Source organism: Lates calcarifer, linkage group LG16_LG22 (assembly GCF_001640805.2).
Source record: "Lates calcarifer isolate ASB-BC8 linkage group LG16_LG22, TLL_Latcal_v3, whole genome shotgun sequence".
In the NCBI taxonomy this organism is placed as follows: Eukaryota; Metazoa; Chordata; class Actinopteri; family Centropomidae; genus Lates; species Lates calcarifer.
Window position 1 is genome coordinate 7,219,459 of NC_066848.1, and position 19,037 is coordinate 7,238,495.

The following is a 19,037-nucleotide window of genomic DNA, read 5'->3' on the forward strand; positions in this document are numbered from 1 at the left end:
ATTGTAAACATGACTGGTTGAAATATATGAACACCATTAACCCTTACATATCAGTGTATCTACTTTAGTTATTATGCACTATAAGTGTACCTCTGGCTCAAAAGGTTACACAGCAGACATCAGTAAAACTTTTTGTGGCTGTATGGATATAAGTTTCTCCATGTTGGCTGCAGCCAGTTGGTGGCGCCAACACACCATTTTGTATTTAGCCGTGTACATGTCACATCGTGAGAGTGGGAAAACCTTTGAACGTCAGGTAATCGGAGATATCTTGAACCTCTCACAACAACTTGGAGAAAAGAACTACAGGGGTATCACAAGTTGTTGGTATGTTTATGTGGTGTGACCACACAGCGCTCTTGGAATAATGCGGGAATACCCCCAAGTCGGAGTAACGGGTGTTTCTTCTTCTCCCCATTTTGCTGGGTTCACGTGAATGCATCATTTGACAACCGCCAAACGAAAAAAAAAAAAAAAAAAAAAAAAAAAAAAAAAAAACGAATAAAAGACGTCGTCATTCTGCGACAACTACAACCAAAACAGAAGATACTGCTGTCGCGGTAGCTTGTTTTTTTTTTTTTTTTTGGATAGAGGATAGAGTTTCAGTCATGAATGTATTGTGGTTTCAGTGAAGAGTATATGAAATCGTCTGGAAACACGGAGGAGCAGGAGCCGAGGCACGGTGAGCTCCCGTTCAGCTTCACCCCGCAGTGTGTCCACCTGCACAGGGACCATGAGCTGTTCGAGGTAACGTAGCAACAACGAATAGAACCGACCGACCGTTAACGGTGTGCTAACCCACCACGGGTATATTATTACATCCATGTAAACCGTCCACCGTAACGTACTGCATTTGGACGCTGTTTACAGGATGGGGACATCCACAGACACATGTATCTGCAAGACCTCTATACCTCGGAGGTAGACGACAAACCGACACTCAGGTACGAAAAAACTGCCATTGCATTTATATTAGAGCTGAAGCGACTAGCCTGTGGCGTATTTTGACAATGGATTTATCGTTTTAAGTAACTTTAAAAGCTAAAATAGCTTAGATGGATCTAGCCCCTCAAGTATGAATACTTTGTTATTTAACATTAAACTAAATATGCGGTTAAAACACAAATACACAATACAGCTGTCAAGTGAGGGAATTTTCTGAACTTTATATTTGACTCTGCCAATACAGTATGTCACACCTTGTGTCAGATGTTTGGTACTGTTTTACTGAATAAACGTATTATTAGTTTTGTAAAAAGAAGGTTTTCTAGAGCTGAAAATATGAGAATCACCCCCTCAAAACACAGTTGATTAAATTATACTTTGGTTTATTGGAGCTGCTGTTTGTTGACCAGATGTATCTATGTTTTTTGCATTAAATTCTTCTATGAATATGACCCTATAATAGTGGAAAATTGTCAGTCTAAATAATCTGTTGGATAGTCAGTTTGTTTCCTAATATTGATCTAGACACGTGTGGTTGTGGCATCACAACATCTGTGTTTTTTCTAGAGATAAGAAACTGTAGCTCATTGTAATATCACTGTTGGTTGAGCTGTTGGTCACCTTCCTCCACCTCTTATCTCTTCTCAGTGTATCAGAGTTTGCCTGTCACATCTCTGGCTGCAGTGCAGTCTTCAGTGCATTGGAGGAGTATGAACACCACTACAACTCCCTGCACAGGCATGTTTGCTGCTCCTGCCGTCGCTCCCTGCCAAGTGCCCGGCTCTTGGACATTCACATTCAGGAGTGGCACGACTCTCTCTTCACTATCCTCGCCCAGAGGCAAGACATGGTAAGCAAAAGGGAAAAAAAGAAGATATGTTATCGCTTTGAGAAAAAGCTGCACAAAAAGTGAAATATTTTGAACATTCTTTGAAGACAAATACAAAGGCTTCAAAGAGGTAAGTTTTCTCTGACACTTCCTCCACATTGTTCAGTACCAGTGTTTGGTGGAGGGCTGTGGGCAGAAGTTCAGGACAAGTAAACACAGGAAGGACCACCTAATAAGAATTCACAAGTATCCTCCAGACTTCAGATTCGACAAAACCAAAAAGGACAAAGGGTAAGACTGCACTTCCCAATTTATTTCCACTAGATGGCAGCAAAATGTCAGTAGAAATGTTACTTAAGGCAGCGTTTAAGCCTAGAGGAGCCCATGTTTGTAATAGTAAACTGGATTCATGTCTGTGAATTTAATCTTTTTGACATATTTCACACATATTTCTGATATTTCTAAGATTCTATTTGCTACTTTATTCAAACCAATGTGTAACTTAAAAAAAAAAAAACTCAGCTACAGTACAAATTGTTTTAAATGTATATTTTTGTATCATTTTGTCTGACCCAACAAAGAGGGAAAATGACTTAAATGAGTTGTTACATGTATTTGCATTAAATACCCCTGTATATGTATATTTAATATCATATCTTTGTTTACAGAATCAGAGAGACCAAGAGACTGCAGCAGAAAGACACAAACATGGAGGTAGTAGATGATGTGTGTGAGTCTGAGGGTGTGTGTGAGGTTATGTGTGGTGTGTTGTCTGACCAACCTGAGCAAGGGGAATCCATGGAGACACATGTATCTGAGGAAGAAGCTGCTTGCATGGCAAAGCCTGCTGCTACTGAGGAGCACGCCGGTCTTTCTGCTGCAGTTCACGGCAATGAGTGCTCCAGCACAGAGACACTAAAGCCACGCTACTCCTACAGGTTAGTCTGAACAAGTCTGCTGGAAACCCCAACACTAAAAGAAACTAAGTCAGCCATTTTCAAGATGTATTAAGATTAACTCTGTGATATAGGGGCTAGGTTTTAGCCATTAGATAGCAATATTTGTAAGGTAAAACCTTGTGCAGTTATGTCTGGGTTAAACAAATTGTAGAATGGCTTATTTCTATCATATATGCTTAGTATTATATGATTAAAATATATGTGACATGATAACTTCATAATATTTACTGCAGTTTTTCTTATTTAATGGATAATCAATATGGAATACAAGACAACAGCTGTGTTCTTTTCTCTCAGGGTCCCTTCGACCGTGTGCTTCGGTCATGGCTCCATCCGAGGCTTCAGAGGACGACGAGGAAGGAGGAAATGAGACACCAGTATTGCACCTTCTGTTTTTCCTTTTTAAAATGTCTTGTAACTGAATATATTTACTGTCACGTGTCTTGAACTTAAAATAAAATGGCTTTTATATAAAAAAGTGACTTGCATAAGCGTTTGTTTAAATGAGTAAGAAGACCTTTGGTTGTTATGTCTTTTTTTTTTGTTTGTTTGTTTGGGGTTTTTTTTTTTTTTTTTTTTTTTTTTTGGTACAAGACTTTCACATTGCTTCTCTTCCTTGTTGACACATTGAGCCTCTCAGCAGGTGGGACCAACTGGACTGAGTGTTTCACTTAATGCAGGAATGTCATCTGTTCTTATAAGAAACTTTATTTTATACATCAGTTTCCAAAAGAACACACACCATGTGCAATGCTGTTGACCTGTGGTGCACTGGTGAAATGTCTGGCTTAAATCAAAATGCATGTGTTGTATAAAAGAATTATGCAGGTAGTGCTTAAATTACAACTGAAAAAGAAGCTTTTAGTTCAGAGAAAAATTAGAGAAATGACAGAATTTACACAAGAGATTTTAATATTTGTACAAAACACCTTTTCACCCATCAAATATAAAATACACTCTTGTTTAGCATTTTGGAGTGTTTGCAAAAATAGTTGATGAATTCTTGGACTTTTAAGAGCTCTTTGAACATCTGTGCAAAAACGTTCTCCTTTTGAGGTAATGTTAAAAAAAATAATAATAAAAGGACAGTAATAAAGTAGATTTATTTTAGAGTTAATATGTAATTCTATGTATATAATATAATAATATATAAAAATATGGATACACAATTGTGCTAATTGAAGTGTGTCTTTTTCTTGAATGATGATTCTGATCAGAATTTTAGGAATAATACTCATGTCAGACTCGCTTGGTAACTTTTTCCTTCCATCTTCAGCTTATAAAAATAAGTCTGACTGCAGCCATGTTATCAAAGAGTCTATTTAGCTTCCTCAGAATATACAGAAAGTGGGTTTTCAGACTGGATGTGGATATTTAAATGTTGTTGCTCTTCGCTGTTTTCTATAACACACATTTTAAAACCGTGTCCTTTTGAGGTGAGAAAATTTGAAAGGCCTCTGAAATGGAAATAAAACATTCACATGGTCACTTTAGTGAGTCATCGAGTTATTGCTTTAAACCCAAAGCTACAGGCCTTTATATAATCACATCTTCTCTCGCCACATTAAAATTACAGAAGTATTTACGGATATTAAACCAGAAAAGCTCGCAAATGATCTGAAATTTGAAAAATCTAATCCGAGAAATGAGCTCCGTGAGAGTCCGTCATTTAGAGAAAGGAGTTTACTGATTACACTGCAAAAATGGCCAGGTTCACAAATAAGTTACTGCAAAGTAAATCTTAAATAGTCGATAGAAATTTAATGAAATTCGACAATTGAGTGAAAATACTTGTCTGTCCCACGTGTTATTTGGTTGAACCGACTCTTTTAAAACGAGGCCAGTTCGTTCTGCTTATATTTTGTGTGGAAAATATTCTTCTCACGCCATTAGATTTTTCATTATAACCAAAAATATTTTACACAATATTTAATATGAGATTTCAGACAGCTTGACTCATGAGATGGACATTTTTGTATTGTTTGTTATTTGCTGTATGAAGGCGTTTTTCAAAGGCAGCTTTCTTTCCCAACGATGCAGTTCAAAGTTAGTGAGGGTTAAGACAAGTAGTACATCCCATATGGTCCACTGAATAGTCCCGGGACAGGTAAGGCTGGCCGCGGTCCGTTCAGGGCCGCGTAGAGGGACGGTGCGGCCATAGGTGCGCTCAGGGGGAAGGGAAAGGCGAAGGCCGGCAGTAGCGGCTTCGCGGCCAGCTTGAGCTTCTCCAGCTCGGCCTCTTGCAGTCTCTTGGCCTTGGCTCTGCGGTTCTGAAACCAGATCTTGACCTGGGTCTCTGTGAGGCTGAGGGAGTTGGAGAACTCCGCTCTCTCCGCGATGGAGAGGTACTGTTTCTGACGGAACTTCCTCTCCAGAGAAAGAAGCTGAGAGGTCGTGAAGGGAGTTCTGGGTTTCCTGTTGTTCTTGTGTTTCCGTAGATTGCAAGTTGTCGGGCTGGGAAGTCCTGGAAGTACATTTAGAGAGTCACATCACAACACTGGGACAGAAAATATATGATGCCTATATCTACTAGTTATTAGAGTCAAATAGGTGAAATAGGTCACCAACACAGAATATAGGAACAGTTTTTCCTGCAGCCTTCCACATCTCAGAGTTTTAAATTCCATCTCCATCATCTCTAGGTTTCTGGAGAGCTCAACTCAATAAGGACCGATGGTTTTCTAGCCTACATGGAATTTCCTTGTTATTGTTTTCAACTGGAAAACCCCTGGTATGAAATATTTTCCATATTTACTTACTTCAAGGTTTTAAAGGATTTTCAGATTAGATTAAATTGTTGGAAAGTTGAGAAATAGCCTGTTTGTCAGTATTAAGTAAGAAAGAAAGAAAGAAAGAAAGAAGGCGCTCTCCTGCACTCACTTGGAGGGGATGCGTAAGGAGCCTGAAACCAGGGGCTCGATTCCTTGTCACTCGAGTCCAACGCCTCTGGTTTGGACCGGTAAAGTCCCCCCGGTGACGCGCACTCGGTCTCCTCTGCCCGGACGCAGCCTGAGCCGGGATCCGGGGAGTGGAGGTTACTGCCCGGTGGCCTGTCTGATATGAGGGACTCCACACTGAAAGGCAGATCTAAACTTTTTGGTCTTACATCTTCTGACAGGTGATAGGTCCAGCTTGTCAGTTCCCATGCCACCAGCGGCTCGGTCCTCAGCTGGTGATGTCTCCCCTGGAGCAGTCGAGGGCGGTGATCCCTGCGCAGGATTCATTACGCACGACTGAGGTGCCATACAACCAACTTTCCTGCGGCTCTCCTCGTTGCTGTTTTATGTTTTTTTCGCGTTCTCGCCTTGAGGAAATCTGTGACACCGCCGAGGTTCATCCGATGCCGCACGGCTGCGTGGTAAACTTCAGATTTGACGGACGGACTTGCCTCTCCTTCAGTGAAGTGCCGTAAGTTCGTCTCTCATCTTGCCGTCCGCCTATCGGTCTTGTCGACTTTTTCACGTGACTCGACCAAAGCAGATTCTGATTGGTCAGGCTTGTCATGTCAGTGTAGTGGTCCATTTCTTGCGCCGTGGTTCTTGACAGATGTAAACCTCCGATTAGGGTTCGCAAAGTAGAGGAATTAGGATTAATTTATGCGCACTCAAACATTGGAATAACACCTGTCACTACATACAGATATTTTGATTTCAGTGACAAACTTCTTTGCTACGTCTGAATATTGCCTGACACATTTGATAGATTATTTAATATTGATAATAATATTTTAATTTTCTACAGTTTAAATAAATTAAATTTTAGCTGTAATGCAGGCAAATGAGGACCATATCTTACTGTAAGCTTCTTATACGTTTTTGCTTAAATACCTTATTAACTTTAAAGCTGCACTGATTAGTATTTTTATATCAACAGGGAATCAAATGACTAATTGTAACATGTAAGGTGCTGCTTGTAGTGAAGAAGTATCATCCAATGCTGCAGTTTTCTTCAGAGCTGTTGAGGATTTTAGTGTCTTTCAGCACAATGTTTTGGTTTTACGGGCGCATCCTTACGGTTTTGATGTGTCTTCTGTATACACAGGCAACTGTTGGCCAGCATGTTTATCACATTATACCTTTATAAGGTGATTATATGTCATTGTTGTGTTTACAGCTTGTTCTGCTGCTCCCAGGTGGCCCTAAAAATGAATTAAGTTTCATGTGGTTTAACAAAAATGGACACAAAAAGAGAAAGGTGTCAGAGAAAATTACGTTTGCAAAAGTCTGAAATGCTTGCAAAAATTCTGGTGCTTGTTGTAGGGCTTTGTCTGCAAAGTTGTGCATCAATATGTGAATATGCTGACAGTAGTTTATCACTGTGTTTTATTAAAGCAGCAAGACAATCCAGGCTTACACTACTTTTTATACTCCTAAGAGTTATTATCACTGTAAATTTCCATCTTGTGGCCTGTAATCAAATTATCTATGGCTATGTCTTGGCCATATTTCAACCTATTATGTTCATTGTGCGCAATCCCTTTGAGAGACAGTAAAACCCCAACTAATGTCGCAGAAGCCCATTGAAGAGGCCCGCCCAAATTGGCCTTGTTTTGCAGCTCTTTATATCAAGTCAAATCATTGTCAGTGAAACCCAATATGGGAGAGTTTTTCTCCCTTATGGGAACTATTGCTTAGCTTGCAGCAGCACACTGTCTGTCTGTAGGACAATTGGTTAAATTAAGTTAACTGTTCTCTCCCCAAGGTACATTTCTGCTTTGATCCTGCTGCGCCTGGCGCCTGTCTGCTCTCTCTCCCCCTCTCCTTCTTTGTGTGACAGTGATAGATTGCTGGGTAACCATACAAGCTTTCAATGACTGTAATTTAGTGCCCAACAACATTACATTCTCCTCTACTTACTGTGAATATTACCACTCTCACTCTCCTCCTGTTTGAAAAGGGATGTAGGGCTGTCTGTAATGTTTTGTTTCTCTTCCATTGTTTTATAATGAATGAGTAAATGATATTTCCTGCCTCTCTCTGAGTAGCATGCACATGCCAGACAAGTCAACAATGAGTACAGCATTTTGGTTTGCGAAATGAAAATCTATCTATAGTGCAGTAGCTGTACTACAGCTTTTGTATAACAAAGTGTCTCTGGCATGTCTATCCATGTATTATTTTTCAATACATTTTCATATAGAAAATAGTGAAAATGTACAGCTTAGGTTGATGTGAATTAAAAGTTAGTTAGAAATATTTAGTCATAAATCAAAGTATAGGAAAATATTACATTTTGACCTGAGGATCACACAAGATGAAAAATTAGGTCAATGGGATTCATTATTTGGGAATAAATAATGTTTTCTCTTTGTATAGAATTTTATGCCAATCCATCCTGTACATGTTGAGATACTGCATTTGTGATAACTTTAACCTGTTGGTGGCACTAGCTGAAAAGTCACCAAGTCATTAAGATTCAACATTTGGGCCAAACTTCAGGACAGTCCATCCAATACTGGACAAGACATTTCACATTTCAACCAAAATGTCAACCTGCTGATGGCGCTAGAGGAAAAGTTAGTGAGTCATTTAATTCTTTAGGATTCATCCTTTGTGTACTAGAATTATCTGTACAAAACTGAATGGCAATGGACTCCGTACTTGTGGAGATGTTTGAAATGTGGTGAAGAGAACAACAGAACATCACTGCACTCATGTCAGTTGTGGAGCCACGCCAAACAAACAAACAAACAAACAAAAATATTACAAAGTAAGAGAGGCAGTTGTAATTAGTAACCAAGTTCTGGAAAAGTATTCATTCTCTGTTAGTTTAGTTTCCCTCAAAGCTTCAACTGAGAAGCTTCAGCTGCCATCAATCAGTCCACGACCATCAACATCAGTTGATGTCAAGAGCTATTGACTACCGGCAACTACTGTCAAACCAGACTACCAGCAGTCAGTCTGTCTATCTGCCTGACTGTCAATCTGTCCTCCGCCTTTTGTATGCAGCTAAACACAAATTTAGGGCACACAGATTTACACACACCTCTCTGATCCTTGCTGACTTGCCAAAGTGGAGAATTGTTTAAGGAAGTAATTGTGGTTTCCAAAAGAGGTTTCCCTTCAAACAAACATGTTGAAGCAAGCTTTATATATTTCATTTTTTAAATCATTCTTCTTTCATGAGAGTTGGCAGGGCTTCCAGCTCTCCTAAGCAAACTTTGTGGAGGGGGTTGGAGTCATGTGGGATAAACATTTATGAAACACACAGCGGGGAACTTTGCGGTCAAAGTGTATCGTCTTTAAAAGAGACGGGAGGCCTGCCTGGTGAAGCATAACAGAACATTATCCTGTGTCTGAGTGGACCTGCCAACATTGGTATGTCAAAATCTCGATGGACGTGAGATCACAAACTTTCCTTTCCATGCTAAAATTTATAATAAATCAAACTCTATATAAATTATCTTTATCTTTACAGACACAATGAAGTGGTGATTGACCTTTGCAGGAGGATCATATTTATAATTTGGTCCATTTCATGCAGCCAGCAGTCAGTTTTGCTGGTGTGCTTTCATTTTGAAATGCCTCCTACTTAAATGTAAATATCATCAGTGTCCAGTCACAACTCAAGCCTCAATTGTAAATATTCCGGAGTTCACTCCCTCTTTAATATCTGAAATAAAACATATCCTGACATTTTAATGACATATTATGTTTTGGAAAGAATCAAAGCTACTTTGGCTCATCCTCATTTTATACACAATCCAAGTAAATCAACTGGGATTTAACTGAGTTAAGGACATGTGACTTATGTTCTCAGCTCTAAATTTACAGCTCGACAACTTCATCTAGTTTAGCATCATTACACTATCACTGAGGAATATTGACTGACATTTCATGCTATCACATGATGAATGTCACATGGCAGAATCAAGGGGACACGGTGAGGACTTCAAAACGAGCAAAGCTAAAGCTAATTCTACCTTAACAGCCTCCGTGAGATAAACTGGCATCATTGATTTTCAGGACTATTTTTTTTATTTTTTTTTTGTTAAACCTACTCATGAAGCACCAGTTACATAGCACTATGCTTACAGCACCCACACAGTAAACTGCACTGATATGAGCGTTACATTAATTAGTGAAATAATAGCTCACTTGGCTCCAGCTCAGTTTCACTCAGGCCTGGTCGTGTCAACCATGCCAAAGAGGATGTGGAAGGCCTGAGGTCTTCCAGTAATGCTTCTCCTTATGCTGATCTGAGCTTGAAGGGAACTGCAACAACATGTTAGCCTTGATTAGTTGTTTCATCTTTCCCACCGTCAGCATATTGTGTTAGGTGAGCTGCCACCTCTCTCTGCACCCACGCAAGGTCAGGTCAAACCTGTCGACCTAAACTGTGAAAAAGGTCACCGGTGCTGCAGGTGTCACAGAGAAAAACATTACAGGAGGTTTTAAGGCATCAGTATGCTTCAATCGAAGTGCTTGTCGGATGGTTGAACAGCATCTGAAACCTCCTAGCCTCACACTTTTCTGGCGTTGTAACTTAACATAGTGTTTGGTCAGGTGGTGTGAAAGTAATTCAAATCTGCTCTGATGCTGCTCTTTTAACTAGTTTCTTCCAGCCCACTCAAATATATATAGCATGAGAGCCCGCCCTTCCAGGTCAATCTGGCCTATCAGGTCAGAGCTCTAGGAAAAGTTAACAAGTTTGCATATGATTCAGCATTTACCTTAATTAGTTGTCATGTCACCCAGCCTATTATCCAATCAAATCTGAGAACCCACCTACTCATACTCCCTATAAAATGGCCTCTTTTGAGGCATGCTTCCTCTTGAAGCAACAGCACAACATGGCCTCCGTGAGGACTCAAGCCAACAGGTTACTGCTCATTTCTGTATAGGTTTTTCTTATGTTAATACATCTCAGGAAATAAATATAATTCTAACATTGACAACACAATTCTCTGTCTCTGTTTGCTCTATTTAGTTCATAGCTTTAACATAAATTGATAAAAGAAAAATGTGAGGAAAGGTCCAACACTCTCAGCAAAAGGGATTAGCAAATAATGACAGAAGTAGTGAGTCCTGTGATCCCAGAATTCAAGCAATTAAAAGTCGAGATACAGGTGTGCTATAGCCATTGACTCGCATGTTAGGTGAGGATGGTATCTCACTAATTTCCTTCTTGAGGAGGACATACTGTGGACTCAAGTGGCAGATGATGCTTGAAAGCTTTGTAATTACCTGATGGATTGTTGATTGGTTAAGTGCTTTTCATTTATCCTCTATATGTTAGCATGACTCGGCTGCCAGGGGAAAGCGTTGACAGGCAAGCAGCGAGTGGGTTATTATGCCTGTGTGTATTTTGTATGTAGGATATAGGGTTTGGTGACAGGAAGGGCGCCTTCCACATGGCGTCTGACAGAGATGAGCAGAGTGCTTGGCTGTCGGGGACTTGGCGGTGAGTCTTATCCGCAGTGCCAGGTGCTAACAGGTGAACACAGAGATATTGTTGCTCTATTGTTGGGGTTTGGGAGGAACGGAGGGGGACAAAGGGAACCGGACACCCTTTCTGGACCTGGAGCAAGCCAGGGGTTAGGGTGAGCTCAGTGACTGCGCTGACAGCAGAGGGAGGAACTCAGATGATAGCCTGCACTCAGTGATGATAATGACGATGATGATGATGTTAGAGAATGACCCACTAACAGAGACACAGGATGTCAAATTATCATAGGCTCTTTATTGTCTGGTCATGATAGCAGATGTAGGCATCGTTAGTATGAAGGTGACGACAGAGGAGGAGCAGAAGACATCACAGGGCTAATGGAAGGAAAGGAAACCTGACACACACACTCAGAGAAAAACACTCAGAGGTACAGCTCTCCCCATGCAGTGTCTGAGTCTTAAAATATAGAGAAGCTCAACTATATACTGATAAAAAAAGTCTTACATACAATACTGTAAGTTCTTCTCACTGGTTCTGTTTCTTATCTGCCTCAGCTCCCAGAGTCTATAGACTTACAGTGACTTAAATCTCACAAATGTCTGTGTCACAGCATCAGTTTCCCGCTTGCCTTCAGTGAATTGCAAAGTGAGGTCAAACCACAGCTAAAGTGCCATCTTTTAATGTTTGATATTTTTTTTCCTGCAGTGTCCCGTCTGCCCTCAGTCCAACATGAGAGGATGAAGAAGAAGAGCTGGCCAGAGGGAATACTCTACCGTCATCTCGTAAATGCAACAATGGCTGAAGCTATTGGTAAGTTAACAGTTGTTAATGCTAATTTTGCCAGCAAAAACTTCAAGCACCTTTAAGGAATAAATACTCAATCGCAATGGCAAATGATTTCAGAAAATGATTTATTGTTGAGAGTGACTTGATTTGACCAATCTACAGCAGTGTTGCTCAGTTTCAGAGGGGATGTGTCCATATTTCTGATACATATTTCCTCACAGCTTGTGACTCACATTGACTTCAAAAGCTGTTAGGCTAGGCAAGTCAATAACATCAGTAAATTATGGTGTCATAATCTACTCAAAGCTCTGATAATGTTTGCCACAGAGGAGCCGAAACTGGAACAAATTGGGGTTACATGCCTTGCTCAAGGGCATTTTCGCATTAGCTCTTGATGGTGGGAATAATCCACTGCATTCAGTTCCCCTCATGCATATTTTTCAGGCCATCAGAAGTTTCGAGTCAGTGTGATGTTCTGGTCACACGCCTATCTCTGTAACTTTAAGCCAAAACCATACTTCACCTGTCTTGTTCATCTCATATGTGATTGCAAATTCTGCATTGAAAAGTATTGTTTAATTAAAAGATATTTAGGGCAGTAATCTGTGGTTGTGTGAGAATGTGAGTGTGTGCCTGTGATCTCAGCACAGTGACAACCTGAACAAATATGCTGAGTTGATTCTTCTGAGATTACAATAGATTCCACGTCGTCTCATGAAGCTCTGAAAGAGATGGGAGGGCACAGCAGAGGCCCCTGAATAAACAACCATTAAATTCTCCCTACGTCTGCATGAGGGGGACCTTCAGACTTGGGGCTGCGCTTTAAACAAACCAAAACACCAAACGTAGACAGAAACATAATTTAACTGTAGAGAGAGGGTAAAAAATAGTTAGCCCATTTTATCCAGTCTACTTTATCTTTTTAGACTGGATGCTCAAAAGAGGCAGATTAGTGGACAGCAGGATAAAGTGAGGAAGATGGGTGGAGGGAGAGAAGAGGGGGATGAAGTAGATGAAGGAGAAGATGAAAGCTTTGTTGTGCTGATGCTTAATGAGCTGGAAAACACAATTGAACTTCTCTGACTGTGGAAATTGCTGTGAGGGCATCGTAAATTAGCGCCAGTGTGGGAGCTAGCCTGCTGACAGAAAAGGGGCTTTGTGTGGTAAAGGCTTCTTCACAGGCCTGCAGACACTGAGATCCTCACAGCGGTATCGTGGCGCGATCTGTCGCACGACAAGGAGTTTGACGGTTACTCTTAAACAGGGGCAAGGAAACTATTTGGCAGCATTTTTGTTGCCAATGTGATTCTTGTTCTTCACTGTCCCACCTGTTGATCTGTGTGTATGTGTGTTTTTTTTTAAACTTTTACCTTACTTACCTCTTTCCTACTGACCTCAGGCTCTTTATATTTAGCAGTCTATTATTTCTTTGTGTCCTGCTACCTGTGGATTATTACTCCATAAACAGTGAGGCCAGACAAAGAACAGACAGACGAAGATGCGACGTACTGGATAGGGAAGAAAGGGAGCGATGAGGAGATGGGTCTAACTCTTCTCTGATATTTAGTGAACTCCAAAGGGTGACTCCTCATTCTGGCTTTGCAGGCTTGGCACATGCCTTCTGTTACTAAGTGGCTTCATATTGAAAGGCTCTGCGGACGCTATTCTCTCTCCCACTGGGTGCCAGCCTCTCTGCCCTGGCAGCTGCTGGGCTTTAGAATAGACCCATAGTTTCCCCTCTGCAGGTGAGCTGCACAGCCAAAACAGGGCCCCTCAAAGGCCCTTTCAGAGCCTCAATAGGAAACTGACTTGGGGAGAGAGGAACGGGCACACAATGGCCGCCTTCTCTGGACACAGAGAAGATGGAGATGAGCTATTGGGGTGCTGCTTTAGTGTTGCTTATAGCCATGTCGAGGAGAGGTGATGAGAGAAGAGAGGAGACGATGATTTCCCCCTGTTAAGTTTTCGAAGGCGTGGCTCTTTTACCCTCAGTGTTTTTTTTTTTTTAGCTCTGCCACTGTCGTGCAGGGATGTCTTGTCATTCTGCTTCTCTGGTGTAATTGCTGTGCCTTTGAAACCTGACGAAACAAAATGTTTTCTCCATGTCCTGGGGCGACAGGGGTGACACTCAGCTCCTATCCACACCTCCCCTCTTTCCATCCCCCCTCCCCGTCCACTGGAACTCCCTTTAGCCGCAGCAAAACTCTTCCCATGCAGGGAGGAAAGAATGCACCTCCCTCTGCTCCCTCTCACCTCCTTTTCATAGTTTGCTTTTTAACTTTTATTAGCAACAGCTTTCACTGACACATGAAGAGTTGGCAACAGAGAGATAGGGCAAGGGAGGGGATGAGAGATGGAGAGAGAGTTTAAAAGTGTGGGGATAGAGAGTAGTGATGAAGGAAAGGAAAAGAGGGTTATCCTGTCTCTTTGTTCTTAATTGCAGCTTGTCCACATCCTGTCAAAACAGAGCAACCTGGATCTCAGAATCTCTGCCTTAAAATTATGACTATTATGGGATTATTCACTGTCAAGATTTATTGTCTGACTAATTTTATTGTTATAGAGTAAATTACTCTGCTAATAAATTATGGCTTCTTATGGTTGTTTAATCAGTTTGGGACCGTAGAAGTTCATACATTAGTCTCATACCGCTTCCTACACAAAACGTACCTGTTATCCAGCAGTGAATTGTATCTTCATTGCAAATGTTTGCGTGGGGCAAAAACAATGTTAGAAGCTGACACTTCTTTAGACTACTGAGCTCTAGCTGTGAAATATTGAATTCAAATGAAGTTTTCACTCCAGACAGACTTTTATGATTTCATGCAGTAAAGAGGCTGTTTTGATATAAAAAATATCTTTAAAAATTTACCTGCTGCTGGAGAACAAGTAAAATATAAAATTTGACTTTTCCTCAGCTTTTCTTAGAAGATGCTATTTTGACCAAATCACAGCCACTTAAACATATGTATATTTCTTTTGAAACTTGTCAAATTTTTTCTGGTAAAATACTAAAACCTCAGTGACTTAATAGCATTTGTGAAAGGTTACATTTTTACCATCTGACTGTGAATCCTGTAACGAAATTCCTATGGGAATGAATAATGGTGATTGTCATTTTAATTTTGCCCAGTTTACCCGTCCCTGCTCTAAATATTTCTACAGTTTATTCTTCTGTTATTGTTTACATTTCATGTGAGCATTTAAACACACAGTCGTCTGAGAGATTATGGAGCCTTTAACTGTCTAATATAATTAAGTTGGGTAAGAAGATGCTATCAGTCTCTGTCTCATTTTTCCTCTTTTCTTTCACTCTCCCTCCTTCCCTCTCCTCCTCTAATCAGTTCCACTCTGTTATTGCTGGCCCCAGGCTGTTTACCTCTTTGCTAAACTGCTTTCACAAGCATGAGACCAAAGCCTGCTCAAATGTCTATTAGACCCTTTAAATACCCACTCAGGCCCTCAGTCACTATGTGGCTGACCTTACAGCAGTTGTTGCCATCGTTATGGAATCAATGCTCACTGATCTGGCGTTCCTCACACCTTCCTAAGCCAGGAATCGTTTTTCCTTCTGAAGTTAGTCGACCACCTTTTGAAAGGTTAAGTGGTGAATAGGGGCTCTCATGGCAGCGCAGAGGGCCAAGCAGACTGACAGAGACACACTGTGACCGCAGCCCTGGAGGACATTAGACGCTATGAAATCCAGGATAGACAGTTCAACATAAATTCTGAGGACCGACATGCTCACGAATGCACCACGCTTCATGTACTATTTGCTCTGAGGTTTCGAGAAGAAAGAAGCATTTCCTGCAGTCAGGCCAGCTGGGAATGATTTAGGGACATTAGTAAAATCCTATTCTGGCAAGCGTCTTTCCTCAGGGATAAGTTCATAGGGCTATGTAAACCAATAATGTAATAGTAACCTTCTTTAGCGAGATTCATCTTTTGCTGGCTCATTTTAGAGGACATAGTGGTCATCATTATTGTATTAGTTTAATTTGCAAAGAGTACTGTTATATAATATTTAACTCTCATTACTAACATGTATGAATAGTTGTTGAAATACATACAGTACATACAGTCTTCCCAGCCCAGCATCTTCTGCTTTTCAAGCTGCTTAACTGACTTTTAACTAATGTTAAAAAAAAAGAAGTGAGCTATTTATAATTGGACAGAATTTACAGTTGTAACTTTTGCTCACATAAACTGCAATAATTCACCTTTCACTTGATCACTGACCCTCTGAGACCAAAGAGATTAAATTTTACTTTCAGACATTATGTCTATGTCCGCTCAGCTTTGAAGCAAAGCTCAGAAAAACAAAGCTAAATTCTCTCCTTCCAAATCTGCTGTAAAATAAAATTTGAATAAAAGAGGCAAACTGAGCTCAGTGAGAAATGTCAAACCACGCTATGACATGCAGCAGTTACAGATTATCAACAAATATGTGACGCTCTGTTGATAACTCAATAATATGAGGGATAAAAATGTACCTATTAATCCTCAAAGCTTGCCTTTAACTTCCACAATCTTACTCTCACATTGAGAGATATCTACATCACAAGGAAGAGCTGTATAAACATCACTGCAGTATGTCTCTGTGTCTGGCATCTGCTTTTCCTTCTCCTTTTCTATTTCTGAACTTTGTCACTGCATACTATCTGTAGTGGTTTTTATCCACACAATGTAAACATGTCCAACAGCAATAATCTTATCACTGGAGAGATACTGGTGCTTGTTTTATACATTGAGTTGGATTCGGAGGAACAGAGGAGAGAATCTACTGTTGCTTCAGTTTAGTTTGGCAAAACACCACCGGACAGTGAATTTAAAAGACTTATTTACAGTGTTTCCCTTTAACATAACTCAGATACTGCAGTATATACGTGGCAGCAAATCATCACGTATCACTCATGGTGACCCCTTCTTCTTTCATGCTGTGTCTCCTTTTACTCTACAGTTGTCTGCGTTCTGCAGGTATGTAATTATGGTCTGAAAAGGTTGGAGCCAGACGTTCCACAGGGCACAGCGTGGGAACAAAGCAGGGTCTGGGAGGCGAGGTCAGGGAGCACAGTGGCTGCACCGTGTCTACAAACTACAGAGATAGACATCTTAGGGACAGTCATCATCGTCAAATGAAAGTCTGCCAGCGGAGTCGATTCATAGGTCTGACTCACATCCTCTGACTGTGCCGAGGATAGTTTATGTGGCATTGAATGATGTGGAATGAGCAACTTTGCAATGTCGCATGAATGGAGGTTGTTGTAATAGCAATGGCTGATGAACGATGCATTACGTGTAACAGGATTCCACAAATCTGATTACAATTTGTCGTTGTGATGCACTACAGTTACTGACCATAAAAAACAACAAAAAATGTATCTGAATTATACACAGAGGAAAATGCACACTGTGTGTAGGTATTAAATGAAAAAGTACTGCTTGATAGAAGGAGGCATTTTATAAAATAAAACAATTTACATTTTAAATCCCTTTAGTTGTCTTTACATTATGTGTGGTTTTCTTTCACATAACTTTGATTATACCCTAGAATTCCAGTTATTGTAAGGTGCTGGAAAATTAACTTAATTAACTTAATTAGATACTTTTATTTTGGAAGAAGTTGAGATTTCTTGTCAAATTGATCCCTCTATGTTTGGAAACGGCATTGCTATGATGCCAAACCTATACGAGAGCAGGTCTTGAGGCTGTGCTTCAATTAGTTGTGGATAAATGATGAAGACCAAAGATTAAGTAATCAGTTTAATTGAATCATCTGGGTTTGACATTCTTTGTCTGTAATTATCCTTTGACTGTGTAACAAAGAAACCACCGGTATTTGAAGTATGATGATGCACAAAAAGGACACATAAATCAAATTCAATGAGATACAAATAGCAGTCTTTCATTATCAATCTTTACATAGCCTCATGGGCTGGGCCTGTTATTTCTTATGATAGAGGAGTGTATGCACTTCAAAAGATGAGGGTTTTGTCAGCCGATCATATCTGTGCAATATCCCTATCTTTACTGAGAAAAAACCAAAAGCAGAGAGCATAAAAAGTTTCATCTGCCGACATAACTGCACAGAGCGGGCACATGTTTCTTTAATAAGGATGAAAGCGCGGCACTCTTGTAACCGGATCTCTCTGTAGCAGGCAGCTTTCCATCAAGGAACAGCGGGATCCTCTCTTTAACCCAGGAGCATCAGGACAGATGGGACCATGACACGCAAACTCAAACACACAACACACAAGTTCAGAGCGTGACAAAATCTGAAAGGATTTCAGTGCTCTTATGGATGCAATTGTGTTGTGAATATTGGGGGGGGGGGGCACCAGTGAAGGCAGTGTATAGAACATCTGTAACACCTGTCCCCACTGTTAACACCTGTACCCGGTGTCGACCCTCTCTGTTGTCATGACAGTGTTTCACAGGATGTGCTCCCCGCTGAGTGCATTGAGCTGACGGCTCTGTGATGAATTTTGTGGTGCTGGGGGTCAGAGGTCAGAGGTTAGGGCTACTCCAGCTGGCAGCCAGGGCTGCAGCGGACTCCTCAGTGAGGAGGCATTCACTGGCTGGAGCAGGATGGGGGAGAGGGGGAGGCAGAGAAGGTTAGGAGGATGGGGTTGTTTCTCTCTGTGTCTTGTTTGATGTACTCCACCCTCAAGGCCTTTTTCTTTCCTGGCAGCAATCATCGCTACTCTCAGATGTTAACATAAGCTGAAAAACAAAAACAAATACATCTTTTTATTAGATTGTATAGGCCTTTATCTCCAAAAGTTAAAGCAGCTACAATCACATTTTTTATATTAACAATGGATCACATGACTGTGTGTATGTGAAAGGGGTCTTATAGTGATTCACCCAAAGATAACTATTCCCTGACTCAACTTCCCCTCAGCTCTACAGAGCTTTGTAGCAACTTTAAGCTCATTGTTTTGGTTTTCTGGCCCTCAGCGTTTAGTGGTTCACTCTCAGTGCTCTCGTAGTGCCATTTTTGGCCATAGCTGTTTTCAGTGATAAATCTAAAAACCCATTGAGCACTACCTGCTCAGCACCAAGCCGCAGATGGACACAAGAAGCAGCTAGCTGGTGAACACAGATAGCAGCTTAAGTGCCAGATTTTC

At 40.8% G+C, this 19,037-nt stretch overlaps 2 protein-coding genes and 1 long non-coding RNA gene across 3 annotated transcripts; 2 read left to right on the plus strand and 1 right to left on the minus strand.

Annotated features, from left to right (window-relative positions):
• The first annotated feature begins 447 nt into the window (after nt 1-447).
• Nucleotides 448-3,230, plus strand: znf511 (zinc finger protein 511). The gene is made up of 6 exons (XM_018688242.2): nt 448-747; nt 871-944; nt 1,594-1,795; nt 1,941-2,065; nt 2,443-2,712; nt 3,031-3,230. Exons 1-6 carry the CDS (start codon nt 613-615, stop codon nt 3,101-3,103), a joined length of 879 nt encoding a protein of 292 aa, XP_018543758.1. The 5' UTR covers nt 448-612; the 3' UTR covers nt 3,104-3,230.
• Nucleotides 3,231-3,624: 394 nt separating this feature from the next.
• On the minus strand, nt 3,625-6,121 carry msx3 (muscle segment homeobox 3). Its single transcript, XM_018688244.2, is given in 3 exon segments — nt 3,625-5,197; nt 5,614-5,821; nt 5,823-6,121. Coding segments are annotated over 3 exon segments (771 nt in total). The 5' UTR covers nt 5,979-6,121; the 3' UTR covers nt 3,625-4,790.
• Nucleotides 6,058-17,394, plus strand: LOC108891112 (uncharacterized). Its single transcript, XR_007814753.1, has 3 exons — nt 6,058-6,141; nt 11,827-11,931; nt 16,868-17,394. It is a non-coding gene; the product is annotated as an uncharacterized LOC108891112 (long non-coding RNA).
• Nucleotides 17,395-19,037: the final 1,643 nt, after the last annotated feature.